The 22486-nt window shown below is 39.3% G+C and overlaps 1 protein-coding gene across 15 annotated transcripts in view; it reads left to right on the forward strand.

Annotated features, from left to right (window-relative positions):
- Window positions 1-22486, forward strand: part of RERE (arginine-glutamic acid dipeptide repeats) — a 402629-nt gene that overhangs the window by 256646 nt on the left and 123497 nt on the right. For all 15 annotated transcript variants that reach the window (XM_073316831.2, XM_073316829.2, XM_073316839.2 and 12 more), the window contains 3 exons: window positions 5629-5677; window positions 10495-10619; window positions 11673-11772. In XM_073316831.2, the coding sequence (XP_073172932.1) occupies window positions 5629-5677; window positions 10495-10619; window positions 11673-11772 (274 nt within the window). The remainder of the gene's footprint in view (window positions 1-5628; window positions 5678-10494; window positions 10620-11672; window positions 11773-22486) is intronic.

Here is a 22486-nt window from a genome sequence, read left to right on the forward strand (position 1 = left end):
CAAATGAAAGCAATAGTTTGGTGTGGTTAGAATTAACATAAGGTTAAAATAGTATTGATTTCTCTCAGGGGCCTTTGTCTTGTGTTGAAATTACCAGTAGGTTACTATCTACATTTACAGCTATGTTTAACTCTGTTGTTTTGTTTTTAACAATATGAAAATATTGCGGGTTCCTGTAACTTGTTTTAAAATGAAAAATACGGAAGAGATGAATCGGAGGAGTTTTTTTGGATCTGTTTATACTTAATTCAGTGTTTGTGAATTGGCGGATTTTACAATAGATTTTGCTGCATTCGAGCATCGTGTGCATCGGCAACAATAGCACACCCGAATTTGATCCCTTGAATCACTTAGTTCCAATTCTGAGTCTGTTCAGATCTTGCTCATCCTCATGACCTGCAGGATAGTTTTGCAATATGGTAAAAGCTCTTTTGAGGAGTCAGATGATCTCACTTGTGCACTTAAACCCAGGTCTTTAGCCGTGAGCAGCTAATACATTAACCACTGAAGCAGCTGCCCGTTTCCCTCTTTTGGCAGCTGTGGTGGATATGTATTTCTTTTTTCTTTAGATTTCACTCCAGTTCTCAACTTGAGACCTGGCTCAGAACACGCTGCATTTTTCAGATGTAGAAAAGATGTTTTATTTTTCCAAAAGGAAAAATGGATGCCCAGCAAACAGCTCAGGGAGTTCTCCAGCCTTTTAGTATCTAGCACATGGAACATTTCTTCTGTTCTGATATATGCAGTAGTGATATGCAGAGTGGTGTTCTTTCTAGCTGTTAGTGTGCCCCTTACAGAATGAGCTGAGACACTAAAAACTTTCTGCTGATGTGCTGAGGCAAACAGCATTTCCAGGTCTGCAGCTGCGTTTCTCTACAGAGCTCTTTTAATACCCCATTGAGTCCCTCTTGCTAGATCTCTTTCTGGGTACTGAGCCCTAGAGCAGAAAGATGCTCAGGAATGAAAAGGTGAATTTAGCATCTTGTTTTTCTCACTGCACAGAGCTGTGATAATAAAGGAAGTGAATAATTTACCATAAACTACAAATTCTCATTCATCATAGGAGGAAATATTTTTTTTAAATAAAAATTGAATTCATTTGAATTTGGTGGTAGTATTTTATCAACCTCATTTTAAATGGTGGATTTTTAGTTTATGCTGAAGCAAAGAAATGACTGAGTTATAAAATAAATGTATACTGTATTAAAGCTATATCTTTGTGTACATACAGATATTCTTAGATAAGAGGAATACATTTTGATTGGTACTTAATCTTTTATGTGGACTTGTAGTTCAGGGAAGCATTTTGGCGTTTAACTTTTTGGTGCTTATTTTTGTAGCAGGAAAGAAGTATCGGGCTAGTGGTTAAAACACAGGACTGGGATTTATGATGAGTGGTTTCTGTTCCTGGCTGTGACGAACTCCCTGTGTGGCCTTTGTCTTCCTGTGCCTCAATTTTGTCATTTGTAAAATGGGGGTGCATAAAAATTGCCTACCTCACAGATTGAGGTTTAATGTATTGTTTGTAAAATACTTTGAGACCATGAGATGGAAAGTGCTGTAGAAGTGCAAATGGATACTAAAAAAATGTCCATGATTCTTAATGGGCTTTGTAACTTGTAACGGTGCTCTTGTTAGTTTCAGTTGGATATTCTTGTATTAATACATGTTAGCATTTACTGTCTTGATTTTTGTTTTTAGAATGTAGAGAAAACTTAACTAATTTCTTCATCCTTAATTCACCCTATTGCGCCTACAACGGCCACTGGAGAACATTTGGGTCAGTGACTAACCTCATGCACTTTTGCCATACTTTACAGTGACTAGACACATGGCTTAAGTCAAGGTTTATGTGTTTATTTTTCCCATATGAATCAGATAAAATTCTTTATATTTATATGCGCACACAGTTCTCTTAAAAATTTTTTCCAGAATTTGCTCATGGCTTAGCATAATTTTAGTGTCTTGCTGTTACTGAGATTTTGTGATCAAAAGTTTGTATTAGTGCATTTAAATGAGTCTATGGACTGACTGCGGTAATTGTCTCTTTTATATAATGTGTCAGTATGTAATATTTTGAATTATGGGGTGTGTGTGTGTGAATATTAATATATATATATATAAAATATATATATAGTTTTTAAAATAGAGATCTTGCAGAACTGTCACTCCTTAAGATATTTAAACCTCTTTGGAGTTTGTTGCACTCCTTAATACATTTTGATAGGGTCCTGAAGGGCAATGCAGTATCTCTAGCTGTAGCTGCATTATGGGCTCACAAGCACAGAAGTAAGCAAAGAGCAGTTAGTGAGTCTGATTCGTCAGAAAGACCAAGCGCCTGAGATTCCAGATAAAGTCAGTGGCAGTCAGGGTGCTCAGCTCCTCTGAAAATCATGCCATATGTGTTAAACTGTTCTGCAAAAGTGTGGCTCCTAAAAGATGGACTTAGCCAATAAACTATAATTTCAGTTTTGGTAGTGTCTGTCTGCTAAAATATATTGAAATATAACCAGCAAACAAAAGAGGTTGAGAGAGGACGATAAAGATGCAGATTGACATGCACATTGGTTTTTTTTTCCTCCAGAAGTTTAAGAAATAATTTCCATGCTGTCAGATTGCTGTGCTGGCTGTATTGTTGCCTTAGAGAATATAAAACTTTCTTCATTCTTGAGCTACTCCAAATATTTCCATAATAGTATTAAAGAGAGTGGATTTTTCTTCTTTCAGCATATGGTGACACTTCGGCTGCAACCAGCAACTGTGTAATTGGAACATATCCCTTTGGAGTAAAAATCTTTCCTGATAGACTGAGTAAAGGCACTCCTCTGGAAACTTGTAGTTTTTACTTGCTTACAAATACCGTTGCAGCATGGTTGAATTATGTGAGAGTCCCTTCATACATGATTTTGTAGGAAAGTGCCTTTTTTGGTTAAACCCAGTCAAAACTCATTTTATTTTCTGAGGCCAGATACTACTGGTGAAACTGACTTTCTGTTTTGCAGCCTTTCCAATGTGAGGTGTTATCTCATCTGATTTTAGCAAATCAATAATAGTAATTTCTAAAGCTTACCAGGGCCATACCTAGGCAATATTTGGATGGAAGACCATGGTAACTCATAATTGATGGGTCAGTAGGTGGTCCCCTTTGTATATTATGTGGGAGGTGTCTTCTGGACAAAGAATAAGGAGGACGTCCTAATTCCATGTCAGTTTTTGCAAAAGCAAGGTTATCTCTTGTGATGGATAATTACATTCCACCTAGGACTTATTTATATTTGGATCTGCAGTCTGCAAAAACAGTCCCTCCTCTTCTTCCTGCTCTTTTTTGCAACACCTTTTACTATTCTGGGAACACTGTATGAACAGGATAATAACTTCTTGTGCTCAGTTTATTCTAGTGCTTTAAACACTTCAAGAAAACATAGCATGAAGTTTTCATTTCAGATACTATTTTTAGGGGATGAAAATAGTCTCAACAACTTTCTTAAGGCATGCTGATGTTAACCCAGTATAGGATTGTGAGCTGGGACCTAGAGGGCAGTCCATACCTCCTTGTTTCAGAGGGGTAGCTGTATTAGTCTGTATCAGCAAAAACAACGAGGAGTCCTTGTGGCACCTTAGAGACTAACAAATTTATTTGGGCTAAGCTTTCGTGGGCTAGAACCCACTTCATCGGGTACATGGAGTGAAAATACAGGGACAGGTATAAATACATGAAAGGATGGACATCTACCAATGTGATATATGCCATCATGTGCCAGCAATGCTCCTCTGCCATGTACGTTGGCCAAACCGGACAGTCTTTACACAAAAGAATAAATGGACACAAATCTGACATCAGGAATCATAACATTCAAAAACCAGCAGGAGAACACTTCAACCTCTCTGGTCACTCAATAGCAGACTTAAAGTGGCAATTCTTCAACAAAAAAATCTTCAAAAACAGACTCCAACGTGAAGCTGCGGAACTGGAATTAATTTGCAACCTGGATACCATCAGATTAGGCCTGAATAGAGACTGGGAGTAGTTGGGTCATTACAAAAACCAAAACTTAATTTCCCCAATACTAATTTTCTCCGTACTGTTACTCACACCTTCTTGTCAACTGTGTGTAATGGGTCACTCTCTTACTACTTCAAAAGTTATTTTTCCTCCCTTGGTATCCTGATGTTAATTGATCTAACTTGTTAGACTGACCTCACGCTTGGTAAAGCAACCCCCCATCCTTTCATGTATTTATACCTGCTCCTGTATTTTCACTCCATGCATCCGATGAAGTGGGTTCTAGCCCAAGAAAGCTTATGCCCAAATAAATTTGTTAGCCTCTAACATACCTCCTGGGTTTCCTTGTTGCAGCAATCAGCCAATGGGGCAGTGAGGATGGATCTCACTGGATAGCCCCTTGTCCCTGCAACAGGTTTTTTGAGTTGGCTGGCTTGGGCATAGGGAAGTTGATACTATCGAGCAAGCCACAAGAGGGCCCCTTCCTTCTGTGCCCTCCATTGGAAATTATCTTTGATAATATCATAGCACTTAAAAGCCTTAGTTCTGGACCAGGACTGCATGGTGCTTGACATTGTACAAACACAGAACAGGAGAAAACAGTTCCTGACCCAAAGATCAACTCTTTCCCTTCCCCTCCTCCCCCCCTGCCATTTCCACTTAGGTAGGTATTGATTTGCAGGTTGGTGTTGCAAACCCATAGAGGTCAGGTGGCTGTGGGGAAGTTTCCTCTTTCCCTAAGACTTCGGTATCAGTACACCTTTCTCAGAAAAAGGGGTTGGATTTGTGGCAAGCCTGACCCATTCTAGGAGGCAAGGAGGGTTTCAGGGAAGTAGGCTATTCTGAGTTGCAGGCCATGATAAGGCCTTGGGGGAAATGCAGGCTCTGACAAAGCCTTGATTGTAAGCAGTTGGTAAGCCTTGTGGCTTTGATGCTTGTGATTTGAACATCAAAAATGGGGAGGCAGGTGACAGAGAATCTGTTGACCTTTCCCCTTTTCAGTGTTGCCAGGACAGGTGGCCCCGAGAAGTTACTGTGTTTATGGAATTAATAAAGCTGCAGCCACTTGGCGAGAAATTCCAGATCTGTCTTCATTGACCTCTGCCACTCACAAAGTTCCCTGCTATGTTGAGCGTATCCACTGTTTCCGCTTTAATGGTGCCTTATTATTGCTGCTTTTCAGCATGCATTGCAAACATAATATCAAAAGGTTTTTGTATTGGTACAGTATGTACATGATCACATTTTTGTTTCTCATGTATTAATGGGCTTATTCAATCTAACAGACAAAGGTATAACAAGATCTAGTGGTTAGAATTTGAAGCCAGACAAACTCAGAGTAGGAAAAGATGCAGGTTTTTAACAGTGAGGGTAAGGAACCATTGAGAGAACTTACCAAGGGTTGTGCTGGATTCTCTGTCATTAGCAATTTTTAAATCGAGGTTGTATGCTTTTCTAAAAGAGAGGCTCTAGTTCAAACAAATTCAGGCAAGTCCTGTGTTATAGAGCTGGTCTGTAAAGGATCACATTGGTCCCTTTTGGCCTTCTCTGACTGTGTGCGCAATAGTACAAAGTTTTGTTAGTTACAACCTCTACTCACAGATGTTCTTTGTCTTCTATGGTAGGAGGCTGAACAGCACCCAGGGCGAGATCAGAGTTGGACCCAGTCATCAGGTAAAGGATTTGTTTTTTTTTATTGTTTGAAAATTCTAACAACGTGTTATAGCAGTTTAATTAACTCAAGGAATATGGACTCAAAATTGTGTGTGTATGTCTCTGTAAACATCTAAAATATAATATACATAATTAGATACTTGCATGTGAGCATTTCGTTAGAATGATCTGTTACTCTCAGTATCAGCATAGTAAACAGGACTGTTCTTCAGCGCAGGCTGCAATTTTAATGACACTTTCCAGCAAAAGATATTTTTTATATACTACTGTAGGACTGAAGGAATCAGGTCTGCTATTGGAAAGTATGGGAAATCAGAAAAAAAATTCTCATTAAAATAAATTCTCATTAAAATTAATAAATTTTCATCTGAATTTAACTATTAATTTGCCCCAACATTTAAAAAAAAAAATTGAACTTAACAGTAACTGAAAGTTGTTTTTCATGTGTTTTCAGAGTCTTCTAATCTTACTTCACATCAAATTGTTAAGATGGTAGCTTGCTGTTTGCTTTATTTAAGACATTTACCTTGTTTTTTAGTTATTTACTGACGGTAAACAATATGGAGCCATAGTTTGGTTTAGTGTCCCTTAGAAACAGGGGAAGTCATCAAAATCTGCCAAATGCAAGAGAACAAAATTGGAGGGCCAGAGAACTTTGTTCAAACTTCTGCAAAGTTTCAAGGCAGCAAGGAGTGTGGTGAAGGGAGTAAAGCTTTTGTGCTGTTTGGTAATTGATAATAGACTGTATTATATTTTCAAGAATGTCTGTTAATGGGGTTGAGATGATTACAGGGCTAGCTGTATTCTCTTCTCTTCCTGGTCTCTCTCAAAGCACCCCCTTTTAGCTATCCTGGGTCAGAGTTCCACAATTCTCTCTCTCAGTTTGAGCCTTGGGCTACAGTACACTGTGTATCCTCTGTTTTTACCTTGCAGGTCTGACTGAATTTGAGAGAATGTTCCTTTTCAAACCTGCCAGTGGTCTTTTGATCTCCTGTGTTCTCTGGGCCCCTTCCTGTCTTGGCATTTACTCTTAACTCATGTTTTGACTGAGAAGTGTCCTGTCTTGAACTATTCTTTCTCCTTTCTGCTTGTTTTTTTCCCAATAGTCCCCTGTTAAACTACACCAATATATTTGTACAGGGAACTTCAGTAACCAGGTCAACATACAGTATTCAAAAGTTGTTACAGACCAGCTCTAAATCTGTCATGATTGTAATGGGATGGTTTCCTTCTTGGAGGCAAGTAATGACCTCAACAAGGTATTAAGACAAGTGGATGAATAGCATGCTTTTGGTTGCATTCTTACTAAACCATTTTCCTTCACTTCTGCTTTGTACTGCCTGTTGTTGGTACAGGATAAAATCCTCTTTCTGAAGCAATGATTTTCGCTTTGGTGCTACAGTAAGTTTATTGTTTTTAACTCCTTCAAGCTTGTAGGAGTGGAAGCTTATCTGTCTAGGACAAAAAACCCTCCTCCCAATGCCAAAAGGTTGTTTAAAATGTATTAAATTCAGAAATGATATAGAGCACAGTTCAACTTTGGGGCACCAGAGCTCAGGAGGATTATCAAGATCTTCTTGCTGGTCATGCCCTCTTCGCACAGGGACTTACAGTTGTGGTATCTTGTTTGCCTTTTGTAGGAACTTTATGATACAGTTGATGTGTGACCTTCTGACCCTGTAAAAACAGGGGAGGTTTAGATCTTTGATACAGAAGCCCTGAGTCCATTTTTTGAGTGCATTGTATGGTCTGTTGGCTGTGAAAGATGAGAGGAACCGGGAAGCTTGTAAAACCACTGTGGTGCCTTAGTCATTTCTGGTTGTCATAATACAGAGTGAGGAAGTAGGGATTGCAACTTCATAGCATTATGACTGATTGACTCAGACAAACAACCCGCTGCTGGACGTGGCTTTAGGGAAGGGTAAAAGCTCTTAGTTTGTTCCAACTTATTTGGGAAAATCTTTCCTGACTGTTGTAGATAATCTCCTTGTACAGGAGCATGGACAGAGCTAGAACTAACTTTGACATGTTAGGGCAAATCCTTCCAATGGGAGTTGAGACCACTCATCCTCTTGTAAGATCGGGCCCTTGTGAGATATTCCGGCTGTGTTATCCATCCAGACTCCTTTTTCATAGATTTCAATACTAGAAGGGACCACTGTGATCATCTAGTCTGACCTCCATAGAACTTGTGCAAACTAATTCCTCTCACACATCTTTTAGAAGAACATCCCATTTTGATTTAGAAATTGATAGTGATGGAGAATCCACCACAACCTTTTATAAGTTGTTCCAATGGTTAATTACGCTTAAAATTTTAACTCTCGTTTCCAGTCTGAATTTGTCTAGCTTCAACTTTCATCCATTGGATTGTGCACCTTTGTCTCCTAGATTGAAAATCCCATTATCAGTATTTGTTCCCCATGTCGGTACTTATAGACTGTAATTAAGTCTCCCCTTAACCTTCTTTTTGTTAAGCTAAATAGATCCGACTAAACAACTCGACCGTTATTTCTTGTGAAAGTTGAAGAATGTACATTCTGTGTAGCATCCTGGAGTATACTTGCTTTAAAAAACAGCCCCAAAAAAGTGACTAAAGCACATGTTACTTTTTAAATTAACAATACTGGCATTACTGTACTTGGTACTTCCAAAGCTACTTTCATCTGAAGCGATCAGTGTACTTTACAGACATTCTTCATCTGCCTTGTGAGGCTTATTTACTAGCTATATTTTATAGATGGAAAAACTTGGGTACAAAGAAGAGTAATTTGGGGTACCTTCATTTTTGGTTGCCCGATTTTTGAGACTCTTAAGGCTCATGCGGAGCGGTGCAGAGCACTTACCTCTGCCAGTAACTTCAGGGGGTGTTAGAGATGCTCAACACTTGTGAATGTAAAACTCCAGTTGGGCACCTAAAATAAGGGAATATTTTCAGAAGCATCCACTAAAGTTGCTTGTCCAAGGTCAGCAAATGAATTGGGGTGTGTTTTCACTAGGAGGGGTAAAAAGGTATTTTCTCAACTCGACTTAGCTAACTTGAGGTCCTAGTGAAGAGGCAGTTTGTAGGTTTCACACAACTCAGTAGGTCAAATAAAAGACAAGGCTCCCCCTTAGTCTTTAAGTTGACCTGCTAACACATGCAAAAACAGTAAGCTGCTTTGTCTTCAGTAGGATTTTTACCTCAAGTTAGTTAACATGAAGAACACACCTTTCTTCTCTGGCAAAGACAAATCCGGGATTAGAATCTAGGAATCCTGACTCTGAGCCACTGATCTAGCCAATAGACAACAGTGCCTTCTTTTTATTTAGATTGTAAGCTTTTGCTGGCAGGAATAGTCTGTGTATGTACAGCACCTAGCACAGTGGGGTCCTGGACCATGACTTGGGCCTCTTGGGGCTACTGTAATAAAAGTAGTAAAGATAAAGTATGTTCTGGTTGCAATAGTGCCCTGTTTTAAAATTCACAGAGCTAGATGTGGGATTCTGGTCTGTGAGTAGGGCTCCTAGGCACAGTGGTAATTCAAATACTACATTATGGTGATAGATGAAGGAAAACCATCAACGAATGTTTACTGTATACTCACTATGCTGACTGTTTCTGTTGTGTTGTCTGGTTTGCTAACAGCTCTGTGACATGACCCATTAAAGAGATTCTTTTTTGGAAACACAGAAATGAAGCTTGTTGGTCCTCGGGTATGAAAGGATGCTAGTTTGTTTAAGCACCTTGGCTGCTGGAAGCAGGTGCACAGTGTGTATATGTCTAATACACATCTCCACTGGCCATGGGGGCTGTAATGTCTGCTTATCCTTCAGCAGCAGAAAATTTCAGTGATAAATCCATTTTCCTAGTGAAGAAGTAAAAAAAATAGTTTGAAAAGCAGAAAATGAAAGACCTCTGAACCGATGACTTCTAATTACTGGTTGTATATAAATATTGCCTTTCAAAAATGTTTAGAATTGTAACTGTAAGAGGTAATTATAAGGCTTAAAAGCTGTTTCCAAAAATGATCTCCACTATCTTGTCCTATTTCTACAGATGACTAAACATGCTAATTGGGTCTCTTGGTACATTTGATGGCAGAGGTCATTTCCCTGAGCTATCTTGCTTTCTGCAAATTTCCTTGGGTCATTTTGGGGTTTTAATGATTTACTAAGGCCTTATTTGTAAATCTCAAACATGTTGGTTTTTACTGAGGAGTTAAAATGAAGTAGATACCTCCCTAGGTAGTCATATGTTTGCCTCCTTTCATATTTATGTATTATGTGCATGCAGTTTATCCTTCCAAACAGTGGTTAGAATGGTTTCCTTTTAACAAGTGGAAACAGCTTGTTTTCCCCTTCAGCAGAGGTTAAACTATCCTATGTTTGTGAAGGTGCTTTCATTTTTGTACGATGGAGGACGATGCTCACAGTATGAGTTTAAAAATGATTTAAAATAACTCCAGGCCATGGTGCTTGCAGTGAGATGCTTGCGCCTGGAATGTGCACCCTAAAGGCTTCCCTGTGAGTGCAATAGGAGATGGTGCTACCTAGTGATGTGTGCCAGCTGATGTTGCTGTTTTTTGAAAAAGGGAGGAAGCATGATCTTTAATGAAGGCACAGGACTAGGAGGCCAGTAGATCTGGGTTTAATTACCAATACTGCCACAAATTCCCTGTGAAACCTTGGGCAAGTCACTTAGCCTGTCATTGCCTTAGTTTCTCCATCGGTGCAATGGGCATGATAACACTTCCCTCACAGAGAACTCCAATGTTCAGGCCACTGCATGATGGTTATCAACACTGTTTGTTTTAACTCTGTTTCAATTTTTGTAGGCCAAGCTTCCAGATTTGCAGCCGTTTCCTTCTCTGGATGGTGACACTGTGACACAACATGAAGAACTTGTGTGGATGCCAGGGGTCAATGACTGTGACCTGCTCATGTACCTCAGGGCAGCAAGGTACATGAAGCCAAGATAACCCAGCTTCCTCAGAGCACTCAAGCTGAAATGTGGGACATGGCATAAGAACATTGAGCTAAGGTTGCCCATCGTCCAGTGTAGAGGCGATATCACATTAGAATGTTAAGAAGTTGATTTTTTTAGGTTGGGAGCCAATGTCAAGACAAGATGGTGTTACGCTAGCTCCAAAGCTATTTTGGGTCACAAAGGAATGTCACTCTGGGCTGTCTCTTTTGAACTGAAAACAAAGTAATTATATGTATAACATAAATAGTGTTAGGTTTCAGAGTAACAGCCGTGTTAGTCTGTATTCGCAAAAAGAAAAGGAGTACTAGTGGCACCTTAGAGACTAATCAGTTTATTTGAGCATAAGCTTTCGTGAGCTACAGCTCACTTCATCAGATAAATAATGATGTAATATCTAAAGTGTACAGGTCAATTAGGGAAGTAAAAGCTGTGAATAAAATAACCTTTACAGTATAGAATTCCTTCCTGTAGTAAATATTCTTTTGGCAACACTAGGTTGTACAGCGAAGGTTCACCCTAACACTATGAACTATGCCTAGGGAGTTGGATCAAACAATTCAGATCTTTATACATAAAGATCAGGCTCCCAAAATTGTGGGTCAGGCATTAACTCAGGACGTGTGGATAAATAATCATTTTTAATTTGTAATAAATGAATGACTTGGCACCCTACAGTTAGTTCCAAGACAGCTTGCTGACTTAATTAAACTAAAATTATGATGACAGGTAAGCTGTCTGGGGCAGGACTGCATCCTCATAAGAGGTGATATTCCTAGCACAATGCTGATTGGGCCTCTGGGTGCTCCAGTAATGAAGAATTAAATTATGCTAATATCGTCTTGGAGTGAGTCTTTGAATAATACCTTGAAAATTATCCAGGACTAAAAATAGCCCAATACTGAAGTCAGGCAGGTGGGCAAAACAGAGCCCTAAAAATGGTGATTTATAGTGTAAGTAGCATTTATATATTGCAAAATGTGTACAATTAGAGGATGAATTGTTTCATTTTATTTTTCAACTATAAAGGAGCATGGCAGCTTTTGCAGGGATGTGTGATGGAGGATCCACAGAAGATGGCTGCGTTGCAGCCTCTCGTGATGACACTACGCTCAATGCACTCAACACAGTAAGTATCCAGAAGTGTTGACTCCGTAAAAGAGTTCCTTGGCTTTACTGCATTTTAAAGGGCCATCTAATGTATGCAGCACATGGATAACAGATTTATTAACCCTGAACTCGAGCATGTCTGGAGTCATAGCATGATCTCATCAGTAGCCTGGGACTTACTAGCTTCATGCCACTCAACACCTCCTAGTTATCTCCTCGGTCATCTGCAGGGTTCCAAGTGAGTATTTTAGAGAGAGAAATTACTGTTCTGTATTATTATCCGTTCATATGGGTCATTCCAGATTTAATTGTTATTTTCCGAAGTTTCCATAAAACATAGGGGATGCCTGACCTGACCATTGGTCTTTTCAATCATCCATTTAGCTCTGATCTGTTATAAATACCTGGTCTTTCATAAAGGAAGATAAACTGATAAAGCACTCAATTGCATATTGTCCAGTTCTTTATATGTGGGGAAAGATCTCCTTCTCACCACTCCACGGTGATCGCTTGGAAGCATGTGATTTGATTCTCTCTCTCTCATTAACTTGTCTTCCATGGCTACAAATGCTGTTAGTGGCCCTCAAAAATATATAGTTCTTCTTAAAATCCAGTTACAGTAGTTGATTCAATGTTTTTGGTTCTGAACAGCACCAGCTGACTCTATGTAACAATAATTATTTCATTTTATTACGAATAAATTTACATGTAAATTCATGGAGTGTCCTGTTCATATTTTAAGGAACAGGCTGAAAAAACTGTCTTGTGTAATGCCATATTTTTCAATAACTCAGTAAAATCTCATCTAGTTCTTCTTTCAAGGCTAAATAATCCTAGTTTTTGAAGTCTCACCACACAACTGATTAATTTAGTTGACCTTTTATTGGATATTTTCTATCTCCACTATTTCCTCCTTAACTTGCAATTTTTCTACTCTGAAAAGTCACCATGGTTAAAATGGCACCACTTTACGTATTGGGTCTGTTCCCTATATGTATTCAGAGTTGTATCCGCTGACTTTAGTGACAGATGAAGTTTTTATTCTTTTTTTAATATCTGTTCAACCTGCCAAGCAAATCCGGTTGGGCATGAGCTGTTGTATTGTTTCATTTTGTGCATAATCTACAAGATTATTTGCTAAATTCCAATCACTCACACCTAGGAAAGCTCACCAAAGGTAATGGGGCTTGTACATGTGTAGGTGAGATCCTAGTTTGACCTACAGAACCTTTAGTACTGGTGAGCACATGCGAGATGAAAAAAAACAAAGCAAAACAGCTTGACTCTTAAAGTATGTCTACATTGCAATTAGACAGCTGCAGCTGGCCCGCACCACTGACTCTGGCCTGCAGGGCTTGGCCTAAAGGGCTGTTTAATGGCAGTGTAGACATTAGGGCTCTAGGAGCAGAGCCCGGTCTCCAGCCTGAGCTAAAACATCTACACTGAAATTAAATGGCCTTAGCCCGAGTCCCGCAAGCCCAAGTCAGCTGTCATGGGGCCAGCCACTGATTTTTAATTGTCGTGTAGAGATACCCTTAGAGCCCAGGTTAAAGTTGCAGAGCTGCCAGCTAGAAACTGTGTTGGCTGAGTACATTCTATGGAATTGTTGAGAGACTATAAACTGGATTTTCCCAATGCAGTTTTTACAGAGCTATTCTTCAGAGTGGAACTACACTTTAAGGGGAGGATTACTAAACCAGACAGTCGTCCTGACGAGGATATGTTGTTCGATTTTCTTTCGTCCATTTTTTTAATTCACTTGTGCATTCTATTTTTAAACTGCTTTGCTGCAGACTGGACCAGCATCTTCATTTAGCGATCCACAATGACTCTTGTCACTGTCCTCAAAAGAATCATGTGGGGTCAGAGCGCCAGAGCATACATGAGAAGTTGAGACTACTTTTGTCCACTGTGCAAGTTAATCTGCTCCCACTAACCAAAAAGAAACTATTTATTGATACCAGCAAAATTCACCAACGTCTATTCTACTTCTGCAGATCGTTTAATAGTAAATAATATCAATGCTAACCTGGGGTACTGTGCTGTTAACTTTCGTACCCTTTGAGAGGCAGACATTCTCTATGGCTGTCTCTAATTGCTTGAGTAATTTTCTTCCTATTTATTTATTTATTTATTTAGGCAGTTAACAAGTTTACAAATCATTGGCATGTAGGTATCAGAAATAGAGCAATAACCATTAGAACAGTGAGTTTATTTTTTTGTTTAGAGAACATTATGCAGTAATATAATAATCAAAACTCTCTTTAACAGTGTTAGTCGTAGTTGTATTTATATTAGTGTAGTGCCTAGCTGCCTAGCCATAGATCAGGACCCCATTGTGCTAGGCAAAGTATAGGGTAAGCTTCTTTACACCATCCAGGATGTGGTGTTTCTGGTGATTTTATTAAATTGATGAAGCTACTGATCCTACTCATATCTGTCAAACCAAGCATGTCTATTAAATGTAATCAGCGAATTTTTATCCCACAGCAGGCATTTCCTTGCTTGTAGCTGTTACAGAACTATTTTGCTTAATATATTGTCTTGTAATGGAACCTTACCAAAATTTTCCAAATGTTCTAAATGTGTGTGGAATTTATGTGGACTTTCAAAAGGTTGGTTTGAGGGAGAAATTTTTCTTTTTTAGGGTCACTTTCAAGTTAAAAACATGAATTTTTCATATACAAATGTCCTTACCTATGTTACATTTAGCTTACTAACCAGCATTTAAATATTATATTTTAGTTCTTGGCTTTTTTGCATTTCATTCAGTTTGGGACAGTAAAACAGTAGTCATTTTCTTTGTCTGGTTTTCATGCAATATACCACAATGCTTCAGTGACTGGATTTAAAACATTCCCCTGCAGCAACACCAAACTAAAAACTTTTTTATTTCTATTATGTTTTGTAAAAGTCTTTCCAAATAAAAAAATACACAACATAAAATAAACCCCAAACTTGAATCCAAACTACCTGACTACTTCCCTTTAAGAAGAGCTGTGTGTGGCTTGAAAGCTTGTCTCGCTCACCAACAGAAGTTGGTCCAGTAAAACATATCACCTCGCCCACCTTGTCTCTCTTTAAGAAGTCATGCTTGTTTGACCCTATCATGTGTACTTATTCAAGTATTACACTTAATTAACCTGCAAGTCCATTTTAGAATTGAGATAAAACTCGCTGGGCTTCCATTCGTAGGCTCTCCCACGGCTCCTTTCTTTAAAAGATAGACAACGTGTTAATGATTTTCGTATATTCAAGAACAGTTGCCATTTTAAGGCTATATTGCACATCCTCAACTGTTTTTCAGCTATTTTACATTTTGATTCCGTCCTTTCCCTTGGGACGGATGCCATCTGGTTCTGTTGGCTTACTGCTCTGGAGCATTTTAAGTTGCTCCATGACTTCCTATTTAGAAGACTCAAATCTCTGTTAACACCAGTAATCACCAAAGAGCTCTTGGAATTGGAATTTTCCTCCTTGTCATCGATAGTAAAAGATGAATGCAGAAACTTCATTTAACTTCTCTATCCTCTTTAATTACCCCGTTAATTCCTTGGTGGTCTGGAGGGCCTGTGGTTGTGCTTGCCAATTTCTTGCATCACAGGCTTATGAGTTTGTCTTGATATATTTGGTTGATCTGTTCTTCTTTTTCCCCCTTTGTATTTTTAATATGCATCTTATCTAGCATCGGCTGTTTTTTCCAGTCAGTTTATGTTGATCGTATTGAATTTCCACTTTGTAAGTCTTTTAATAAACCTAATAAACTTCTAATTTACCCCTTAATTAAGCTAGTTTTATTCCTCTGTTTTTGCACTTTATATTTTTGATTGGTTTGAGGTGTGTAAACCATCTGTGCCTTTTATATAGCGTCTTGCATATCCACAAGCTAGATCTTTACACCTTAAGTCTTATTTACTTTACTGTTCTGACAGCTGCTAACCATTCCTCATAATTTTTATGTCTAGTCTTTTCAAGTTGAGCACTACAGAGCTGCCCTCTTATGATATCTTATTGTTCAGTGGTCACAGTTGCCCAGTGAAGTTCTTACATTCACCTTTTTTTTCAGTGATTACATAAGATCTGCTGCTTTCTGTAGGCATTTTGGTAGAAGTCCTCTGTTCCTCTCTGCCTGGAACTATCCTCCTCTCTACCACCTTCTCAACCATGCAGAGCTGGAACCATCCATAGTTCCAGCTAAGTAACTTGGCCTGCACATGGGCTGGGTAGCACTTCCAAAAGGATTATATAGTGGGCTTGACATAGGCTGCTGGATTTCTGTCATGTTCACTGGTTGTTCACTCTTGAATCCAGGTACTCAAGATATATTTTTGGAGCGCATTCTGTATAAATGTTACATGCATCGTGTTTTAGAAGTTCCTGAAGATACCTACATATAATTCATATTTCAGTTTTGTTTCTCTATATTAAAATATCTTTTTTATGAGTGGCAGTTTCCCACTATCTGAAAATGCATTTAATCCAGTTAAAACTAGACTGTCTAAGTAGCCAAGACCTGTCTAGAAGGTTGATTTGAGTTACAGCAGATTCCACTTAACGTAAGTGTGTGATGTTCTGACAAAGGCTGTAAGAGCTTAACCAGCCATCAAAGTCATTGAGACATCAGTGGGTGCATGACTGAGCCCTAAGTTTTCATCTGGCTGGTGCTGTTGCCTGAGCTGCAAAGAATTTTGTTTTCTTGACGTGATGCCATCTTCCCTCCTCCTCCAGTGTCTGTCCACTTAGAGCAGGGTTTGGGTTTGCCCAACAAGCTAGTTGTGAGCAGCTGATGCTGTACTAAGTTGGTTTTTGTTTAGAAATTATGATATGTAGTTTGGAAGATTAATGGAAAAAATTGATATGCCGTATGATTTCTTATTATGGAAATCCAATAAACTTCAGAGCAGCACTTCATATAAATCAGACTTGACAAGCTCCTTTGCTAGTGTTTTATTTATGTAATAACAGAGTGCTGTAGCCCACAGTATGATTTATTGTTAATTATACCAGATAGAAATGAAGATCAGGGATGATGCCATGCAGCGTATATTTTCTAGTATAACAACTCCTTCCAGTGATTATTTACGTAATAGCATGGGTAAATTTCAGCTTCCATTCCCTGATTTTGATGTCAGGGTTTCACGCTGTATTTATAATGCGTCTCCCAGCAAATCAAGAGCAGCAGAAGTTTTCATTTGGAGATCATTGACCCCCTAATGCATTTTGGCTGTCACTTTGGAGTGAGGAAAAAAGCCACCTTCAGAGATTCATCAACAATGCTTCCTTTTTAAATAGTGGAAAATCTCGTGCTACTGCTGTTGAAAGAGTAGCATGGGAGAGAGAGTTCTGCTGTCTGACTCTTTAAAACTAGTTTAAAAAAACCACTTGTGAACATGAAGGTTTTGATAATATATTAGATCTTTTAGAATGTTAGTCATGTGAAGTGAGAGCATTGATTTTCAGCAGAGAAAATTCTGGTTGTCAGATCTTGCATTCAACCACAACATCTTACTCATCGATCGTAAAATGGGAGACAGTGGAGTATCGTAGATTTGTGTGTAATAGTAAAGCAACCCCACTTGATTTACCTTGTGAATTGGAGAAATACATGGCTGCGGCTCCTGGCCTCTCTTTTGGGTCAGTGTGGGTAACATCATGAGACATTCAGAGAGCCAGGATAATTAACATGAATTCTTTATATTAATATTAGTGATACTTTGTACTTACATAGCCCTTTTGGTCCAGAGCTTTCCAAAGACCAATAAGTGTCTTCTTTTTAAAAGATGTCTTTATGTAGAAGAGCTGGGCTTGAAATTAGGAATTTTTGGATTCCAGTATTTTCTTGTCCTCTCCAAAGTAATGACAAAATTTTTATCTACTCACTTAAAAAAATTCTCCTGCAATGAGTCTTTCCAAATCAGGTCAATTTAATTTAAAACTATTTCAGCACTCTCATTTTGTGCAATTATTAATGAACTTACAAATGAGTAGCCCACTCCAGCAGCACATTAGATGTGGAAAAGGCTTTTGACTGCAGTGCGAAGGGCTAAGAAAAAACTCTTGCAGATGTATCTTCTTATGAATTAGTGATAACAAATTAATATATATAAGGCCAAACCATTTCACTCACTGTCCTAACTGCTTGTGAGCGCTGGGGAGAGCTAAATAGTTTGTTCTGCCTTCCACACCAGAGAGAGCTGCATTTCAGTGGTGGGTAACTTAATCCAACTGTGTAAGGTCAGATTGGCCCACAAGGGACAGAAGTTGCACTTTTCAAATGAAAAGATGAAGACGGGCGGCCCTGCAGTCCAATCTGATCCTATTCCAAGCTTTCAGTTTGGAGTAAACAGTGTAACTAGCTGTGTATTTATGATGCTTATGCCTTCTCTCACTCCATTGCACACCCATACAAGCACCAGATGAAATGTGTCAATTTTGCCAGACCTTTCCTAAAAGTGGGAAATTATATACCCGAACAGCCCCTTCTGTTGAGACTGGAAAAATATTTGGAGGCGTGCTTATAGCACTCATGGTGGATCAGCACCCCATGTCCACGTTTCATTCTTCCTGCTCAAAAAGCAGTGAAGGCACATGGGAAGATATACAGATCTGGCCTATCAGAGGACTGTTTGTTGTGTCAGGCAGCTCCGTGTGTTTTTCACATGCCCTTTAAAAAAATATATTCTTGGAGAAAGTATTAAAATTCTTCTCAAAGAGTGTCAAAGGGAGAATTGACATGGAATTTGCCTTTATTAGCTCACAAATCAGTAAGCATAAAAGAACAGATTAACAAGAACACCAGAAAACATACAGACATCATCTTAATAAGCGCCAAGATTTAAAATGATCCCTCAGCATCAGGAGGACTCATCTCAACTGCATGTAGAATGCTGGATTCATTCCATCCTTATGACATACAAATCTGAAAGAGTATTTGCCTCCCCACATAATAGGAGGATGAGCCCTTTTCTTAATATCTGGAGCCCTATAAATCACTTCCTTAATTAAAATTCATAAGCAGTAAGTGCACGTTGTACAGCCATGTCTACATACTGCGTGTCCATGTAATTTACTTCAGTTTAATTTATACTAATGCATTAGGTGTCTTTTCTCGTCTTTTCTTTGTGTGTATTTTGTTAAAAATGCAATAAATTTTTAAGTCGTAAAGAGAGAAATGTGTGTCATGTGAGTGGTTATGCAGAACGGTCGGGGGAGCAAGTAATAAAACTTTTTTTATTGTACTGGTGAAGAAGTGGGACATTCAGACTAGCAAGCAGTAAGCCTCCAGCTCCAATGTATGCATTTTTGAGATGCAGAGCAAAAGTCAACTGTGCATTTCTGTAAAGTGGGTAGTTCCTGGACTGTGGTCCACAGATTATTTGTTGGTGGTTTGTTAAGATCTCACTGGTCATGTAGTGCAGGCTCCTCCTCTTTGCTTTCAGCATCTGACTGGTATCAGATGAAGCTAAAGCTCCGTTAAATGCTTTCCTGTTAATATTTTTCCATGTAAATTTCCATAGTTGCCACAGGGGTTTGTGCAGCTGTGAATGGGAGGGGAAGTGGTCTAATGATTGCAGATGGGAGGGCAAGTGTTTGTGAGACAATCACTGAATTGAACCATGCTGTTAAAACCCTCTTTTAAGTAACTTAAACCTCTGCCATTTCACAGAACCCTGGGTAGTACCGGTATTTCCTATTTTCATTTTGCTTTTGGCCCTGGCGCTGCTAGGTGCTGAGTGCTCTCAACTCCCCATTAACTTGAACAGCAGTTGAGGGTGTTTAGCACCTTGCAGGGATCGAGTCCTGTAGTTGAACCCAGCAGACGTAACTGCCCGAAAGTAAAGAAAGTTAAGTAGCACCAGCATTGGAATGCATATATTGAGACAGCGAAGTCATGGTTCCCGGAATTAGGAAGGTCCAGATGTCTTTGAATGCTCCTGCAGTCTCCAGTCTTTCCCCCCTTTCATTTTTTTTCTCAGCAATGTCTCATCCGGCTTTGGAGCTCAGAAGTACAATACAGCGCTCCTTCTTTTGTGTGCTTTACCCAAGAAGATCTGGGCCTTCGTATGTGTCTTCCAAACTAGAGAGAAACCACCTTTGTGACAGGGTCCTGGCTCCCAGAATTTGGAAGACATGAATTCTTGCTGTTCTTGTAACTTTTTATTTCACTTACAAACTCTCAAAAATCCAGTTTATCTCAGAAGTCAGTCTCCGAAAATAACTCAATTGGATGCCTTCATGTGGGAGAGGACTTAGGATAACCTGTTTTCTCTTGATAAATATTTTGGACACAGAGGATCAAATGCTACAGTCCTTGCTCTGACTAAACTCCCATTGATTTCCCATGGAGGTCTGAGTTAAGACTGCAGTATTTGGCTTTCAAAGTTTAAGCATTTTCAAGTTAGGGGGCAAGAGAGTTGAGAAGGACTTCCTCTTCTTCAACCCGCCAGCCCTCTCTGTAGCCAAGTGAGTACTGTGGCTGTTCACGGGATTCCTCAGCACTTTTTGCTGGGTTATGAGTGCTTTGTCTTTCATAATGCAGGAAAGCAGAGCCAGGTGATCTGCTGTGTTATGCTATTTGCCTTCGTCTCAGGTCCCTTTTGAGTACTACCTCTGCTTTTGCCTGTAAGTTAAACCACTTGTGGCATGCACCCTAAAAGCGAGTCCATTCACTTCTCTGTTTGCCTCTTTAATGGCTGCTTGACAAATAGCAAATCTTCTATTAAGTTCACCCTCTCCAAAGAAATGAGAGCCACTGTCCATGAGGTTGCCTGAGGCGAACGCATGGAAGGCGCGGGAGCCGCAGGGTACTACAGTACCTCATGGTGCCTACAGCTTTGCTCCCTATTAGGAAACTGCATAGGTCCTTTTACGAGGTATATTTTTACTGGAGATTGGGTAGCATTGTGGAATGAACAGTCTTTCTAGCCAGAATTTGGGTATCTGAAAGCAGGAAAAACAGATTTTAAAATGTCTGTGAGGATAAATCGCAAATGCGTCGTCTGAGCTTGCCAGCTCCACAGCACCATCCAGGAAGGGAGCCTCTTCATGCTGCTGCATTGTTTGCAGGAAACAAAAACGGCTGAGCAGGAGGCTTAAAACATCTGCACAGAAATGCCTCCCTGCTCTGGGGTTAGGAAGATGATGTCCCAGATCTGCCAAGCCATGGAAAAATCTCGGTATGGTGAATACTGAACATGAATATAATTTCTAGAGCTAGAAAGCCCTGCTGTGTGTGTGAGAGAGAGAATTTCTGAGTAGATTCTCCACATAGTGATGGCCGGTTAATTTTTAACTAGTTGAAAACTCCTTTCTGGACTTCAGGTTTATGCAAAAAAGAAAGAAAATGCACTTGCTTCTGCCAACTTCCTTTTTCCGCATCCTTCTCCCATTGACCTTAAAATCATTGCACAGAGCTTTTAAGGGCACCATTCTCAGATTCCAGCACAGGAAATGGTTAATTTACCTACCTGTCCTTATTGTGCCTATTTTCTTAAGTAGGGCCCTGACAAAATTCAGTTTGAGGTTTCTGTGCTGACCCAGTTCAGGGCATGCGTCAAGGGAGCAGTTGTTTTTGGAAGATCAGATTATTTGGAGTGGGACAGTGCATGTTTTCCCTCCCTGCTTTTTCCTTCAGAAATGCTGCTTGCTACCTTATGCGGGTATGTTCCTATCCAAAACTCAGCCTACCTCAGTGTGTGGTAGGAATTTCCCCCTTCATTAAAAACTCAGATTTTATAAAGATCTGCAGCATTGGGACAATAACAAATGTGGGTGGCAGCTAGAGATATAAGATGGCAGAACAGTAGAAGGAAATTTAAAGTGACAACATGGACTGTGCCCTTAACAGTGAATCTCAAGGCTTTTGTCATTTGACATGCATGTTGTTTGTATTTGAGGAAGTGAAAAGCCAGTAGCTCCCTATTTATTCCTTATTGTAATTGAGGAGCCATGTACCTATACTTATTACACCTCTCGCCATGCACCAGTATACAAGATGAAATGATTACATACTAATATGGGCTGGTTCCTTTTATGAGTAGGATTGTTCAGCATTTCTGTAACAATATTACATGGCAACATGTCATTGTGAGTGACAAATGTGACAGTGTAATATCAACTTAGGGAAATTCAGTTAGAAGTAAGATGTCACCCAGACAAATTACTGCCTGTTTTAACGTGCCCTTAGACAGATTTTCTTGTTCATTAACTAAAGACAAGGTTGAAAGCGTAAGAAACGTATTTAAATATACGTTAGCATTTATTATGATTACTGGTTTCCCTTTTGGATGCTGCTTCATCAGTGGTTAGTCTCAGGGTTCAAATAAGGTAGCATAATACCCCAAGGGCAATCACTACTGCCTGGGCATGCTGTTAAAACTGAGCCTCTTCTGGTGCACAGGGCATTTTTGCCACTTTGAATCTTCACTCATTCTTATCTTTTCTCTTGGAAAAACCTTTCTGTGCTGCTGGATTTATTTGTAAGATAATTCACAAATTCAGCTAAACTGTTGAACAACTAGTTTAAAAGGCCTGTTTGCAGCTGTAAAATTTGGCCCAACTTTAAACTACTTTGTAAATATTTTTGATATATATAAAATATCTAGATTTTTGGCAGAAAATGTGTGAAAATCTGTTGCGAGAACCTTCCCCAGCACTATTCAGCTTGCCCAGTGACAACAGTTATTTGTTATGTCAGACCAAAGAACCATAAAACCCCTCTACAGTGTCAGTTC

Source organism: Lepidochelys kempii, chromosome 18 (genome assembly GCF_965140285.1).
Source record: "Lepidochelys kempii isolate rLepKem1 chromosome 18, rLepKem1.hap1, whole genome shotgun sequence".
NCBI classification, from domain to species: Eukaryota; Metazoa; Chordata; order Testudines; family Cheloniidae; genus Lepidochelys; species Lepidochelys kempii.